The following is a 17,123-nucleotide window of genomic DNA, read 5'->3' on the forward strand; positions in this document are numbered from 1 at the left end:
GAGAGACGCGATTTGCAACATTGTTTTAGTCCCGAAAGAAGCGATTTACAACATCGTTGAACTTGCAACATTGTTGAAGTTCCGCGAGAAGCAATTTGGAACATTGTTGAACTCGCAACATTTTTGTAGCCCTGAGCAGAGTAATTTGCAACATTGTTGATTGTAGCTTGAGACTTACCTTTATCTTGAGTATGAGTATAACTTGATGAGCGAGGAGGTGACCAGGAAGTGATTAGAAATTGAAGGGAAACGTCAGGTGGTGTTAGGAGGTGGCAGGAGGGCTTGGAAGGTGTTTAGTAGGTGTTAGGATGTGTGAGAAGATGTCAGGAGTTATTAGGATATGCTGGATGTTGTTATGTGGTGTTAGGAAGTTAAGGAAATGTCAGGGGAGTTAATAGGCGATCTGAGAAGATATTAGGCGGTGTCAGGAAGTGTCAGGAAGTATCAGGAATTGTTAGGAGATGTTAGAAGGTGTTAGGAGATGTTGGAAGTTGTTAGGAGATGTCAAGAAGTTCATCCACATGTGAATGAAAAGTTAGTGTCCATTACCTGGGTGTAACGCGGCCTGAACGAAGATTTATTTGTCACCATGTAGGTGCAGCGTATGCCCCTGTTAGATGGCAACCGATGCTAGCCAGTTTGTAGGCCCAATTGCGGCGTCGTAGGCGCAGATGTGTACCTGGTATGCTGCAACCTATACTAGCTTGTTAGTTGGTTCGGTTGCCCGGTCAGAGGCGCAGAGAGGTGCCCCCGGTAAACGACAACCATGAGAAGTCTATTTATCGGTTGGGTTGTCATTTCTTAGGCGCAGCGGTATCACTGATACGTTGGTAGATGGCACCACAAAGAATGGTGATGCCATCTAGTAGTAGTAGAACTAGTGTAGGAGTCTAAACGCAAAATAAGGCACGGGGATTCGAACCCACGATCCTCGGATCCACAGTCGACCGCTTTACCTACGCGACCAATCCCGTAGCCTATGTTTCTTGTTCTTATTTGACTCCTTATTGTTGGGTATGGGAGGCGCGGATACTACATTAGGAAGAACTTTTAGTTTCTCTACAAACTTGAACATTTCACCACCGATGGCGCCATTAGGACTAAGACCAGATATTAAATTAAATATTTAAAAAAAACAATTTCGACGTAATCACAAATTCACTAACCGTATCGTTATTTCATATACTCAAATTAATTTCATTTATAAGATAATTATAAGGAAAACAAAATGTTAGGGGATTAATAATTGTCGTATATAAACATACCTTCGCAAAATTAGTACTGCGATAGCATTTCTAGCATCGGACCTGTTTCACCCGTACCTAACGCGGGGCAATTTACATCCAATCCGCGGGACCGCGGAGAATTTCAATCGCCATAAATAATGTACCACTTACCAAATATTACAGACAAACCGTTGTTCACATTAAACAGACAAGAAAGGACTGTGATATAGTAAACCATGCCGTAGTTATTTGAACATGATCGATTATTATTTATCGTCGAAAAATTGCACGTATCTTGCAACTCGTGATACATTAATTTATAGTACAAAAGGTACTAACGGTAATCGTAGGATGATAATATATAATCGTAACTAAGAATAAAGAGGAGGAAAGGTGTATCAAACGTGGAGCAATGACTAAAATGGGTGTACCACAGGACATGTTTTTGAGTAAATAAAATTTGGAGAAATTCAGTCTGGATCATTCGGTGCACTATCCTTGCATCTCGATAAGTGCATGTGTAGGTGATTCTAGGAACTGGGCCCCCCCCCCCCCCCCAAGGATTGTAGCTTTTCCAAAGGGAAATGGAAGAAATTGATCAAAGGAAATGTTGCACGGATTAGCAAGGGTTTATGGAAACGTTATGTATAGATGACGACTACTTTTAAATATATATATATACAGCTCGAAATATCAAATTTGTATGAACAAATTGAAAATCGTATCCATTTTATCCGAATAACAAACGTTCAATATTCAGAGCCATACAGCTTGTTACTTTATAAATTCATTCGGTTTCTTCGAGTACTCTGAATCTTCCGTACTCCATCACCTTAAGCGATACACGCATAACGCCCTTTTTCCGGGAAAAATGATTAATTCTAGCGCGGTTACGCGAAACTTTTCATTTGGAGCAAGCTATGTAAAACATTATCTATGGTCTCGTGGACCGAGTTAAACGTCCATCGGCAAAGAAATTAGGCTACGTTCGAATGACACAGTGATCCCTCGATATAACGTCACTGGTCGAGTCGTCTGGTGTTGTTATATCGAGAGAGGAAACGATTTTAAACTTTTATTTCTCACCATGAATCCTAACAATATTATCAGTGGATTCGTGAGGCTTTCTTGATGAAAATCAGGACAATCCGGGTCTCGATACTTTATATTGTGATTAATTACAAATTGCTTTTGTTAATATGAACTAAAAGTAATCGAATCATATAGCCGTGTTTCGATTCATTTTTAAGCTGAGAACCTCACAAATTCATTGATAATACATTAATAAGGACATATTAAAAAAATATGAAAATTAAAATTCATGAGAGAGTATTATCAATGATCCCAAAATGATCACACTTTCGTCTTCGTAAAGCAATCGTGAAGAAACCGATTAAAATGCGTTCAGCGTCAACTCTTCCATAAATTTTGATATAATACACACTATTATAATTAGTTTTGGCAGGAATGTCGTTAACTATAGGTTTCTTTCCTCTTATTACCTTTCTCTAGGTCGGTGATTCTCAACCGTCGCGTTAATCGGCAACAATACAAAACCGTACGCAAAACAAGGATAGAATTCTATTCAGAAACGGTTTATTATTACACGAGCCGTTGTAATAGCGTACAATATTGCTTTACTGACCCGAATCAACCAGTCGATCGTCGAAAGTTTTTTGAAACCGATGCGAACAGCGACGTCGATCCCTCGCGTTCCACCGATCGTTAAAACAAACAATAAAATATCTAAGGAACATTCAATACTTATCTTTATACGATTCCCTTCGACACGGAAACGGTGTTTTTTTTTTCATTATTTTTTGTTGTTGTTGTTTTCATCACGTCTCGACCAGCATGCCGATGACTTAAATTTATCGTACTTCGCTGTGTTTGTATATGAATATGATTTCTCGTTTTCAAACTCGAAAAGGCGTAGAAACAATAATTAGGAAGGACGTTGCGTTTTTTTTTCTTCTTTTTCTTTTATGGATAATCGCTTAGATTCTATCGCGGCGATGGTAAACGCGACGATAATAATCATTCCATCGTTATAGATTATTCGATACATAGCAATTGTTGTTCCGGTATATACAGTATGTAGCACTGTCACCGAGAGTCGCGAGATATTGTTGCTATCCAAACATTTCGACGCCATCGGATTTAATTTCCCGATTGGACGTGTTGTACTATATACAAAAGGACAAATCAACGCGGGGATTCGATCGTCATCGTAACTCAGTCCCAAGATACCTACCAAATGCAACGATTACATTTTATTTGCGCCACTGTATATGTCTCTATATGAATTTTAAGTACTTTCATTTTGTCAGAGTTAAATTCATGGGGGTGGGAGCATATCGTATATTTCGTATATCTCGAAAACTATGGAGAATTTCGTAAAACGTGCGCAATGCTTTTTATTAGCTAATGTCTTGGCGAAAAAGATGAGATCGTTCAAAGTTTTTTTGTGATAAGCAGATAAGAAGATATAGCGCGTTGAATAATTTTAAGTTCCTCAATGAATTTTTTCCTGCAAAGTGAATACTTAAAGCTCACATTCGAACATACTTTTCGATGCAATAAAATGATCTAATCGCTGCATCCTCGGTGCGATGTTTGCTTCCAAGGACTTGGCTACGAGAGAACAATCTACTACAGAATTTCCTTCGACGCTTCCTTGTCGTTTACAAAGCAAACAAACACAGAATCACGCGACCTTCTCGTCGCGATTAAACGTCAAATAATGGCTAAACCATTTCACTGAATGATCCATCGTTCGTTTCCCCGTGAACGGTGAGTAAAACGTAGCATCTCGCGGCTCCCAGGAGCCTGATTCGAATCTGGAAGGAATACGATTTCTATCTTACAAGCTGAATAATGTTGGTGCGTTAACGTAGTAGTACAGTGCGCCTCTATTAACGCGGATTACGAGAGCTTAGCGATAAATTCATACTCGTCGTTGCGCTATTTAAACGTTATTACAAACTAGAAACAATCTCTAATGACTTTTTGCGAGTAGAACATTTGTAATTAGGCTCTTGAGCAGTGTCTAGACACGAGAGAGAGAGAAACGGAATCGAACTCAATCGCGCGCGTTTTTTATTCTTCGTTTTTCTTTTTCTTTTTTTTTTCATTGTTTACTATTTAGCTAACCAACCCATCGGTACGAAGCATCCTGAATACGAATGGGAAGAATTCTACTCGAACGACGCATCAACTTGATGTGATTATTAATTCAAGATTAATAATCGTTTGACGGTTGCAATTTTTGTTTGTTTGCTGCGAATATACTTCACACTAGAATCTGAATTTTTATTCAACGAGTAATAGATTGGAGGTTCCCACTCTTTTATATTCCTTACTCGATGTCATTATCTAGAGAAGAATTGTACCCATCGTTGTTGTCTTTGAATCTCTATTAAAGGATCTTCCCACTTCAAAAAGCATAGAGGGGCTAAACGATCTCGATAAAATTTGTACAACTCACAAGGTACATCAAGAGTTGGAATATTACAGAAAAATTATTTACAAATAATATTACAATACAGTTACTCAACAGTGAAACAAATAAATTCTATTACACTGAAGCAAAATTGAATCGATCCCCCAGCAAAGGAGCAACTAGTAACTCTTTAACACTAAAAAATACACTTGTCAAACACCCGAAGTGAGAAGATGCCTTAACAAGCATCGATTCAATTAACCAGATACCCTAATCGTCCGTCGAGAATGCTCTTCGCTATGTGTTTCGGGCAGAGAGAAATTGATGGCGTTCTTAAGGACAGCGGGGAAGGATCAAGGGAGGGGTCTGTTAAAAGGTCGTTAAATGTAAAAGTATTAAACACGCGTCGTATATCTCGATAGAAACATGAAAAACAAACCCCGATTATACGCTACACATTCGTTCGCTACGTTTCCACACGCACAGAATTGCTCTCTCACTCTTTCTCTCTAATTACGAGCTACGGTTCGTGGATCTTGTTCAGGATCGACCCCTTTAGGCCATTCCGCGAGACGGCTACACGGGATTTTGACTATTTTGCGGCTCGTACTTCGACACGCGCTCATCTAGGTTTTACGGTAAAAACTCGCTGAAATATTTTTCGCTCGGACTACCATCGCGGGGACGCGCGATCGAGCGACACGCGAACTCTCTCGATCGAAGCGCATTCGCTCCTTACAAAAAGAAACCCTTAAGGGCGCGAGAACGCGTCTTGTATTCGTGTGAAAAATTTATTGCAATAACCTTATGTATCTACAGTGGCGAGCTACTCGAGACCGCCCCCTCACTTAACGAAACAAAGGAAATAAACGTCGTGCTAACTCAATTTTGTATAACTTAAAATCACGAGGAATATGCGTTGAAAATTGCGTGACTCGATACTGATGGAGCTTTATTTCCAATTTATAGATTGCGAGTACTTTGAATGTTTTGAAGATTTGAAATTATAAGAAGGTATTTTAATAAGAAAGTCAAAGTCTATTCACCAATTTATCTGGCTCAAATTTGGGTGACTCGCTTTACCAACTCAATCACTAAGAATAATATCAATTTGATTTGGTTTGAAGTAAGTGGCTGTTCAATGCTACGATGATAAGACTTAAGAAAGGGTTAAGAATAAAATAAAGTTATGTTATTCACCGCACACAATCCTCAAAGTACCTTACGAGATAACCTGTGGAAAATCAGACTAACACGCGAGTCATGCTTGATTCTCAAGGGATTCCTTCTGGCGAACAAAATTAAAATTCTTTTTTCATGTAAAGAGATAGTTTGAACTCAAAATGATAAACATATCGACAAAAATACCTGACGCAGAGCTTTAAACACGTATGCCTCGACACCACGTGTTCTGTTTCAGCGACTTGGACAGTTGATCCGATTTCTATAAAATTTGGCACTAATATTCTCGACCATATTCACCATCGCATGACGTACAGTGTCTTCTACCTATTACTATCCGCATTACAATAAAACCGTTGCTGCTGAATACAGCTCTCTTCCAAGCGCCATCATTTCTAAAATCCTTAAAATTTTAAAAGTTTTATGCGTCATACGATGGAAAATACCTTGAAGAAAACAACATTGCTCAACCTTTCATCTTCAAGCACCGATGGACCTAGACTCCGAAACACCGACGCACATTACGAGCCAAAGCAACGCCATTTTTCCGCGTCTAAAGCAAACGTAAAAAATATTTCCTACAACCATACTATTCCTTCTATACGCAGAAATAAAATTCATTTCCATTGGCACGTTATACCATTCTAAAAAAAAGTCCTAAAGATGTCCTGCATTCAAACTAGCTGCATAGAACCCAGTGGTCTTGAGTAGCTGAGCGCCCGCTGCATGTGTCTGTATATGTTTGTATGTGTCTTTACGTGTGTATGCGTGTGTGTACGTGTGTACCAACGATCTCGAAGTGGCGGTATCAATTCTCGTCGCGGAAACACGGATCGTGCCCGGACAGCGCCAATCTCTGACTGGAGAGGAAGGTTAAATACGGAGAGATTAAATTGACTCTGGGCGATCGTGATCATCGATCATGCGCGATTCGAACCGTGTATTGGCGACGGTTCGCGACGATCGTTCGTTCACTGATTGTGCAACCGTCCACCGGAAGCCTTCACCTGATTGTTGGTAACTTTCGGTATCGCGCCGATGATCTTTACGCGGTTCTGCTGCTGTTGCTTGTTGTCGCAGAACTGAGGAGGCGGTGCGAAGACCATCTCGTCCGTATTCCCAGCGGAGGGTCCAGCGTTAAATTCGGGCGGCGGTGGCACGAACAGGTCGTTGCTCTGCTCTTCGGCGTCTGCTTCGATCGGGGGTGGCAATTGGGCCAGACTCACCGCGTGTCTGGTGAGCAAACCGCTGCCACCGTAGCTGGTCCTTTTAGGATTCCCCTCCTTCTCGTTGCTCGACACCGTCAGCACCGTCGTCGAGTGCTGGCTAGCATCGTTGGCTAGATTCCTCGCAGCCGTGTCGTCGAAACCCGTCGGAGGACCCACTGGCACATCTTGATCAGAACTGACTCCGCTTGAACTGTTATCCCCGTCTTCTACCAGGGACTGCTGCGTCTGCTGCAGCAGGAAGTCGTTGGGATGACTCTTGGACGACTTCAGCTGGGTCCTCACCTTTTGGATTTCCTCCACGCTGAACGAATGCGGCAACGAACTGCTGCCAGAGGAACTCGAGCCAGAGGTGTTCGAATTCCCCGAGGTCTCTCTGGTGGACTCTAGCTTCTCCCTTGCAGCTGCCTTCTCGAGTTCCTTCGCAATCTCAGACTCCACGTCGTCGTCCGTCTCCTCTTCGCCCTCGTCGTTCTCGGACTCGGAAAGGCTGTAATCGGGCTCTGGAATAGGTGGCGCAGCCGAGCTGGGGACAGTTGGCCCTGCGTTGGTGTTGGAGATGGAGCTGAGATTCGTGACGGAGGAGCTGGTGGCGATGACCTTCTTCTTTCGTTCCCTGATGCCCGCCGTGCTGTGGCTTCTGTTCGTCTTCAGGGGCTGCGCGTACTGATTGTTACCCACCTGGTTGTTGTTGCTCGCTGTGTTGCTCGAATTTTGCTGATTGCTCACAGGCTTGAACGTGGTGTTGTTGGGGGTGCGCAGGCTGTGGGACTTCCTCACGTGGCAGCGGGTCGTGTGCGCTGGAAGGCTGCGGGAACGATAGCCTACCGTCTTCGTGTCCTCTGGAGAAGCGTAAAGCTTCGCGCTGTTCGAGGGTCGAAAGCTGGACATCACGCCGTAACCTCCGTCGGTTGTTGCGGCCGCCAATTCTGAATGGACAAAGGTAACAAGAGTTGGTTAGTTAAACTTTCATAAATTTATGTGAAGTCTAGTACATGTAGTAGTAAAGTCTATTAAATTTCCCTAGGACTTCTACTGTATCAAGAAAAGATACGGTACCTTTAACTTGCTGTATATGCGCCATGTTATCGTATACAGAAGCAGGGGTGACCACATCTGGGACATTGGCCCCCACGTTGACCTTGACGACCTGTCCAACCGGTGGAGGTGGCGGCGGATGATTAGGCGGTGGCAATCCATTTCTGCCATTCAACGCGTTCACGTCTTCCTGGCTTCTGTGCCCTTTCGGTGCCAACACGGACGACTGAGCTTGCATGTTCAAGTCTGGGGTACTGTGAAAGTCTCGGTGAAGATCGGAACCGCCCCCCAATCCCCCAAAGAAGCGCACTCTCGAGCTCGACTGCGAACAAACCAACAACGAATTGAAACTCGCCATCCGTCGAGCGTCGTCAGGTACAGCGTTCACGAAAACAACAGCTGGACGCATAGCGAGTTCTACATTCATACTTAACGCAAAAGGACAGTTGTTCAAATGATCGGAGTACGTACAATCGGTACGGGTTCTTACAAAAGCGGATAAAAGTCTCAGACCACTACTACCCGTCACATTTAACCCGCACGAGGGAGCTCTCGCGCGCAAAAAAAAAAGTGAAAGCAAAGTAATTAAAATGTTTGTTACACGGATACACATCGTTAGTTCTGCGAGGCGTGTTCGTAAAGCTGAAGGTGATATCCGATGCCCTTTCGAGCATCGGATTTTCATTAGCAAATGGCTTAGTCACCTGGAATCATGCAAGTCATGGACGCGCTAGAAACAAAGTATTTTCGATCAGTAATATAAGTCGTCCTCGTTGTCTCTCTCGTACCAGGAACGCCCCTTGATGTACACTTGTGCTGGCTTGCGAGAAAACTATAACACACATGCGTAAAAAAACAGCCACCGTCAGCCCTCCCCAACCCCGAGCATGCATCGACGAAGAGCTTTGTCAGTTATGTCTGACAGTCTTTGAAACTCTTACATCGAACCGGGGTATCGATAACGGGTGAAAACAATTCATAACGGGGACACCAGCTAATTAAAAAGGGGCTAGCATGAACAATCTACGAAAGGGTTAGACAAGGTTCTGTAGAATGACGTGGAAAGTATCCAAACTATTATTACGGGCAGACCCTCTGGGGGTTGTAGATAAGAGGTTGCCTTCTCCGACGATTGTTTTAGTTAAATACTTAATGAAGTTTAAAAGCATGTGTTTTTGAATAGAGATAGATCCGTCGTCTGGTGATTAAAATTGGTATCGAAGATTTGAAGGGACTCTTTGGTGTGTGGAGGTCAGATAAAGCAGTAAAATAAAATAGATACACGTTTTAGTAGGGGGGCCGATTTTCAAGCAATCTCAATATAAATAAATTCGACTGACTGTTGTATTTCATCGACAATATCGTTAAGAAACCCCAGAGAAGGCAATTGTGTTCCTAGCTTAAGATCTACCGTCTAACGCACCAACTGCAGGCCAAAAGAGAAAATACACGAATTAAATGTTGGAGGGTAGTGTGTGTGTTCTTACTTTGCCTTTGCGTTTCATTTCCGCTACGCTCGCGTATACCCTGCCGGTCTTTGCGGGCGAGGAAGGATGCGACTTGGTAGCTTGACCAGTCTGAAAGTGAGAGCTCATCATGGACGAGCTGTACTGACCACTGGTGCTACCTTGCTGCCGCTGAAATAGTTCCTGGAAGAAGAGGAAGGACAAAGCTTGAAGCATCGGTGTCGTGCAATGCCATTCAAGGAGAACAAAGAAGCGATGGTCGAGCAACCGTTAGCTTCACGGATCACGCGTGTACCTCCAGTTCCGCGGCAGTGATCCTGCTGGAGGTTGGTCTCGATCGGATACTGGCCGTCCTCGGCTGCACCGGGGTGTTCTGGCCCGTGTTGGACCCGGTGGATGGTTGTTGAGGAAGATGTATCGACTCCGCGCTACTCGATTTGGCCCCCGTCGAGGTGATCTCGTCGCGATCGTCCCTTTCACCGCCGCCCTCTGCGAGGCACACAGAGGAACATTGCAGGCGGTTCGTAGACTTAGGTGAATCGCTTTAGGACAAACTAGAGCCCTCGTTTCACGTGTTTATGGGTTTAGTGTGCAATTCTATCCGATATGGGTTTCACAAGTACGCGTGGACTTCATCATTTCAGTGGTAGGAGTCAGAGGAGGACAAGAAGTTGATAGGAAAGGAAATTGATAGATGAAGTGGGCGAAGAAATGTGGTATAATACAGTTTCACAGTAAACATTACGAGACCTAAGGAGACCAACTTCAGTGGAACCATGAAGATTGACAAGGATGATGAGTAAAAGCTACGAAATCTAAGGAGACCAACTTCAGTGGAACCATGAAGGATGACAAGGATGATGAGTCATACAGTTCCAATTGGTTGTAATTTCACGTATGTGCGAGATCGAAGGCTCTAGTTTTGAGGTATCGGGATGGGAACTCACCCAATCCCGCGACCATAGATCTGGCTCGCGCCCTACCAACGCTCAGTGTCGTCTTCGGGTCCCGTCTCGGTGGCATGGGAGCTGGTGATCTGCCAAGCGTGCCGCCGATCACCACGTTGTTGTTACCTTTGCGCGGCAGGGTTGCGTACTGTCTCTGTATAGGTTGACTAGTTGGCAGAATGGCTGCCGATTGCGAGTTCGGAAGGCTGATCATCGGCGAGACCACGGTCATTCGGACCAGCTCACCAGACTTTCGGATCAGGTCTACTACGTGTTCGTGCGACGCCGTTGTCACGTCCTCGCCGTTGATCTGCGCGCAGATCATGTTGGACATATGTCAGTACATGTTATACTCCATGTTACGTAGATAAGGAACGAAAGGGTGTATTTTTAGATAGAAACAGATCGATAACTGTTCACTGATGACTCGTGAAGTAAAGATTACAATATCCAATCGAATAAACGTAATAAATTGCTGTAGGTTCGTGTGTTACTTATAGAATAAAAAATAAAACTTGAACTATAGAATTAAATATTTCAAAATGGACGAATAAAAACTGAAATGTTCGATAGATTAAATGTCAGGAATAAATTGCTATACGTTTATGTGTTACTTATGAAATAAAAAGTACAACTGGAACTATAGAATGTAATATTTCACGATGCAAAACCAATGTTCCTGTGCGTTCTTTTCTCTCAATACGCGTAATATTATGCACGCCCGTGGACAAAAGTAAAAGTAAATTACTTGAATGAGGAAGTCCCCTTTGCGAAGACCGGCCAGGTCGGCCACTCCCCCTTGATCGACGTCATCCAGGTACTGCAAGGCGGGGTACCTGGCCGACGGCGTCAGTTCCATCAAGGGTGAAGTCGCCTTGGCACCTCGTAGCACGAAACCGAAACCTTTTCTCGAGCGGTGCAATACCACGGTGCGTGGCTCCGACGTAACTCTGCAACATCGTTAAATCGAGTAACGGTTATCCGCGTGCATAAGCAGCGATCGTTTCCGTTACCGCTCGAGCCTTCAACGCTGAAGGAAATTAGTAGTCGCCTCGGCCGAATACGCGGCTCGATTAGATTGAAACTTCTGTTATAACTGTCTTACGCGTGGATCGTCTAACGTTACATTTCTAAACGAGCGGAACGGTTACACCTCGACCGGCTTATTATTCTTATTTATGTATTTATCAACGGGAATATTATCCAGAAATGTGGCCGCACTTGTAAGAAGCCTGGTATCAGGATGGAGTCTTAAACGTTATATGTTATCTCTAGGTTGAAAAAGGATTTTGGGGTTCTTTAACTTTTCTATTATGTACTTGTAACTTGTAATAAAACTCAAGGAGGATGCAATTTTTATACAAAGAACAACATAAACTTTGTGTCTATCTTCTCTAATAAAGAAACAATTAAACCAAATTTTAAGTACATTTGTATCGAGCGTTATATTGTACTTTTCCTCCTTTTCGACTCTTTTTGATAATAGTAGAATCTTGTCTAATCTTATCAAGTTAAGTCCCTAATTTTAAACCACACATTGAACTACAAAAATTAAAAATTGACTGATTAAGAGCTATAATCCAACTCACGGTTTCTTCAATCTGGGCGCCGTGGCGAAATACTTGTGTTGCGATTCCCTGCGGCCCAAGACTCTGTTCCGTCCGTCCCTGGCAGGCTGGGGTCCCAATGGGATATTGGTATGACGAAGTCTGACCTCCTGGACGCAGTGCGCGGGGAAGAGCCCCGTGCCCTGTCCTCGAAGGACTCCCTCGAGGAGGCCACAGTCGGTAGCTCCGGTGACTGTTAAAAATAATGAAACAAAAACAATAGCCTTGCCATCAGAACATTTAATATTTGGAGTTACCTACAAAACAGAAATTCACATGGAATGACATAAAGCAGCCGACCGATTGAGCATCGATCAACAAGAAAAGGTTCGAGGAACCTCCCGTACCTTCTAGGATATCTCCTTGATTGATGCTCAGATGGCCCAAGATACCGCTGTTGTAGCTCTCGACGCAGACGACGGTGGTTCCAGGGATCGACAGGGAATTGGTGGTGTCCGACTGCGAGGTACCAACCCCCGAGCTGTCGCTGATTACGTCCGAGGCCGTGTCGCCGAGACTCTTGTCTAGATACCCAGTAAACAAAGAAAACATCGCTGAGCATTTCCTGCGCGGCAAGGCTCGGTGGTCTTAAACCGATGAACGTCGTGCGACGCTAGATTCTTAACGCAAGGCTAGTCTTAACGGTAGGAAAGGAATCGTCGAACATCGGACGATGCGTCATTGCGACAACGAAACTCTAGGTTGCTGATGTTGCATCCAACTAAGACAACTGTGAACACGCGGGGTGAGGGTTTCGTCTCGAAAACATGGCTGGGTCCACCTTCGTCCCTAGCGTTTCTGATGGTGATGGTTCGACGTTCGAGTCTCGCCACATGCGCAAACCTTTCTCACGCTCTCAACCGTTACCTCTAGGCTTCTTGTACCCAAAACTCACGAACAAAATCTCGAGGATCTTCGGTGGGGGTTGGTGTTTTAGAAGAACACGTCTTCGCTCGTCTCGTCTTCGAGGGACCTCGAGGAGAGCGAACCTGTGCGTGTGTGTTGTGTGTGCGCGGGTGTATGTATACCTGTGACGATGCTGGCGGAATCTTCGCCGGACGGTTGATTGCTGCCTTCGGAGAGGCTCGAGCTAGCCGAGCTGAAAGGAGCTAGACTTCTGCTGCTCGGCGACGGCGACGGGGGCATCTCCATCGTTCTGTGCATGTCGAGACGCTGCTGAAGCTCGAGCCGGTGTTCTTGCAGCCTCGTCAGACCCTCCATTCTTAAGTTCTGATAGTTCTCCGCGTTGGCTGGTAATCTTGAAATGGGAGTGTAACACGCGTATAGAACGTGGCGTTATTCGACCCCGATGCTCGACAAGTCTCACGAGATTAGCGTAAATTGTCTTTGCTTCAACGCGGCTGGGGATAATCCCAAGCACGTGTTACGGAAGACGAGTTTCTTAACGCGAGGGGGGAGGGCTGGGGACCACGGGGCTCTGTTACAGGTGGTACCGTCCGAAGGGGATGCGGGGGGCGGGGGGGCTCAGATATAAAAATTTAGTTCTCTTATTTAAAGTAGAAACTCTGTTCTCAAACGCGAGGTTTAGTGTAGGACTCTTTTCTTTAATGAGGATGAGCGGATGTAAATAAAGATAGAATTATATGAAATAAAAGTATTTAACTTCTTCAGGGACGATCTGTTCTTTTTATTATTGACAGTAATTATAATCATAAAAAATTAAACGTCCACATAGGTGGACAACGGTCTTAAATTGATGCTCTTCGATTGACACTTTTATTTCGTTTAATTCTGTCTTTATTTACGTCCTCTCATCCTCATTGAAGAAAAGAATCTCACATAGATTGTTGCTTCTTTGACGTTTTTGTCACTGTATGGGAAGGAGTCGCGACAAAAGAGTCAAAGGCATCTTGTAAGGGGACTTCACACCTAGGGTATCGTGGATTTACATGACGATTTAGACGTTTACTCTATAGGTAATAAATATCGTAATTCTTCAAGCTTTTGTGCCAAAGGGCTTTTATAATATTAATTGCCCAAGTTAGTAAAGTTTCGTTATGCACTGAAAGGTCTCGAGTTTAAATACATAGCTATAGATTCGAATGCACTTCGGACGCAAACCGCACATACTTTATCATATTTATAAAAATTGACGCTGTCTAAGTCGTCATATAAATCTACGATCCTATACACGTGATGTCCCCTTGTTAGCGCCAGTAAAGTTAGTCGAATTGACTTGCATGTACGAAAAACTCTGGTCCCGATAATCCTTCCACGTGAAAGCCCTGCTCAAGATTTATCCTTTAGGGAAAGAGGTTCTAATCCAATGATACCAAGGTCTTTTACATGAAATGATCATTTTCTATGGCAATTCGATGCAGGAATGAATTCGCCGACTAGACTGGACACGGAGTTAGAGCAGAGGTCGATTACTAATGAAATTCTCTGCCTCCTTCCCGAAAGCACACCTAACTGCATCTAACTGCCTCGGACGGTAACAACAGCAACTTGCTATCCAAGGACCATCCAAGAGGGTAGATCCGCCGGATAGTATTAATCGTGGGGGTTTGAAGGGAATCCCGCGAGCAGCCGAGTTCGTGGGACCGCAAAGACAGTTTATGCTTACCTCGCGTTAGGATCCCTCAGCGAATTGGGGCTCTGGTAGTCCGTCGTGATCCGATGACCGTTCTGCTCGGGTCTGGGTACGTGGTGCTCGGACGGTATTCTCTGTAGGTCGTTTCTGGTCGGTTCGATGGACGGTACTCTGCCTAGGCTGGCGTGATGGGACTCCGTCCTCGCGATACCGGTCGTGCCGGCGTACTGCTCGCCGGACAGAGTCCTGCTCGGATACTGCTCGGTGGACGGTACTCTGGTGAGCGTGCCAGTTGGGTATTGCTCGGTGGACGGCACTCTGGTCAGGGTACCACTCGTCGAGGTGTATTGCTCTGTGGACGTGGATACCCTGGTAACCGTACCGGTCGCGGTCGCGATTGGGCTGGCGTATTGTTCACCGGACGGTACTCTGTTCAGGGTGCCGATGGATGGATACTGTTGGTGTTCCGTGGACGGTACTCTGGTCAGGCTGGCGTATTGCTCGGCGGACGGTACTCTCGTTACCGCGTGGACGCTCGACGTGTACTGCTCCACCGAGATCGTTCTGGTCAGGCTGCCCCCAGGGGCGCCGATTCCCGTGGAGCCGTGCTGTTGCTCCGCGGACGGTATCCTGGTCAGGGTGCCCAAGTTACTGGCCGAGCAGCTCGTGGTCATCGTCGACGTGCCGGCGAACGCCACCGAGCGTCGTTTCGGGTTGTAGCGTGGCGGCCCTTTAAACGGTACTGGAAAATCGAGGGTTGCAAGGTTAAGTAAAGAAAGGATTACTTAGCCTTACAATGTAGGCGCGAAGGTCCCGTCCTCCTCGAAGCGAGGAAGCTCTCTCCGATACCATCTTTCTACGTCGATACAAATCCAAAGTCACGCGATCAGAATATCCGCGGAAGGTTCGCGAGGTGGTGGGTATGCTCGTTTCGAACGACGCGTTTGGGGTGGCTGTACACCAAAGAGGGAACGAGAATGTCGAATATGACCGCAATGTGTTAATCAGTCGGCTGTGGCGTCTTCTTTCCAGAGCGCGCACTTATGTCTGTCGTCAGAATCAAGCTACGACAGATATAATCGTCAAACACAGAGTACTATCGGATCGCAAAGATGGCTATATATTAGGTCGTCCCAAAACTACATCCCACTTATACTTCCGCGACTCCAAATTAATATGTGAAACGTACTCCTAAATAACCAATGGTAATTAAATTTTACGCATGACGAGTATGCTTGTCATGACGCAAAATACTGCCTTTTCACCATGACGAGTATACTCGCCAATCACAGCTGACTGGTTAAGAAAGAACAGCAGGGCACGTTGGACGAGTGCGTTCGTTCGCGTTCGCTCGTCGGTGTACAGACATTTTTAGGGCAGGACGGTCCACAGGCGGGCACATGTGGCCGAGAGCTCCCACCACCATGATCACGTCAGAACTCGCGTTTCGCGACGGCGTATATTCCCGACCTGCTCTGCCCTACGCACCGCGGCACACTGGCGCCCCTCATTTTTTCGGATGCGACCCGTGGAAGGGAAGGAGCCCCACGCGAGAGTCCCAATCGTGGAGTGGGACATCATCTCGTACAGAGGGGTGGTTTGGAGCGAAATTCGAAGTTCGTTCGACGTTTGGCGATGCACGGATCGAAGATCGTCGCAAGATTTTCTCTCAAGCAGACGTACAAACCGCCAACGCACGCACGCATTCACGCGCGCGTACAGAAATGCTTTAGTCGGGGCACGCAGTAGCGAATTGACCTTCAACAGGACCCTGGACAATCGTAGCTTTCGAGCCCTAATATGATTTGTGATAAATGAAATTGAAAAGTGTATTCTATCGTGACGTTAGAGTTATTGTAAATAAGAACTTCAATAAATAAATATTGTTATGTCCAGTGAAGCTAAGCAAAAGTGTGTAATTATATTGATTATTTCATAGAAATTGTGGATAATAGAATAAATATGGTGTTCATTATTAAATAGACCTAAACGATTGTCTGTTTCTCTCCCATAATCCGTCGCTGGGTGCGCGATTTGCCCATAGGAACGACGACGCACAATTGACGATTTCAACAATCTAGCCGAACAAAATTATGAAAGGTGTATTTAACTGGTTTCTTGTTCGAATTTCATACATTACTTAACCATTTTTTATGTATCAATTAACTATTGCGATCACCTCGAGGACACAACTGTAATCTTAACATTTTCTTCGTTTCGATAAGGAATGGGTGTGTTACAATTTGCTCGAGACCTATAATTTTTAAACGTCGCAGTACAGCGATATAGAAATGTTACGGGTAAATTTGTTTGTACTACATAGATCAGTTCTTTTATAGTGGCTTCTATCGATAGATATCTATTGCTATTCCATCTCTATCTTATCAATCAAAGGTGCAGTCATTTACTCTACTATATTTACTTGAAAAATTAAG

General features: G+C 44.7%; 1 protein-coding gene across 10 annotated transcripts in view; it reads right to left on the reverse strand.

Annotated features, from left to right (window-relative positions):
• Window positions 1-4,184: 4,184 nt before the first annotated feature.
• Window positions 4,185-17,123, reverse strand: part of LOC128887747 (SH3 and multiple ankyrin repeat domains protein 2) — a 201,430-nt gene continuing 188,491 nt past the window's right edge. For 6 of the 10 annotated variants that reach the window (XM_054143972.1, XM_054143968.1, XM_054143969.1 and 3 more), the window contains 10 exons: window positions 14,722-15,430; window positions 13,163-13,392; window positions 12,482-12,658; window positions 12,117-12,327; window positions 11,276-11,477; window positions 10,528-10,837; window positions 9,876-10,069; window positions 9,602-9,763; window positions 8,136-8,436; window positions 4,185-8,005 (listed from right to left, as the gene is read on the reverse strand). In XM_054143972.1, coding sequence (XP_053999947.1) covers window positions 6,822-8,005; window positions 8,136-8,436; window positions 9,602-9,763; window positions 9,876-10,069; window positions 10,528-10,837; window positions 11,276-11,477; window positions 12,117-12,327; window positions 12,482-12,658; window positions 13,163-13,392; window positions 14,722-15,430 — 3,680 coding nt within the window. In that variant the 3' untranslated portion in view covers window positions 4,185-6,821. The remainder of the gene's footprint in view (window positions 8,006-8,135; window positions 8,437-9,601; window positions 9,764-9,875; window positions 10,070-10,527; window positions 10,838-11,275; window positions 11,478-12,116; window positions 12,328-12,481; window positions 12,659-13,162; window positions 13,393-14,721; window positions 15,431-17,123) is intronic. The other 4 variants (XM_054143977.1, XM_054143978.1, XM_054143974.1 and 1 more) reach the window with 3 other exon arrangements.

The sequence above is a fragment of the Hylaeus anthracinus genome, unplaced genomic scaffold (assembly GCF_026225885.1).
Source record: "Hylaeus anthracinus isolate JK02 unplaced genomic scaffold, UHH_iyHylAnth1.0_haploid 11989, whole genome shotgun sequence".
NCBI lineage: Eukaryota > Metazoa > Arthropoda > Insecta > Hymenoptera > Colletidae > Hylaeus > Hylaeus anthracinus.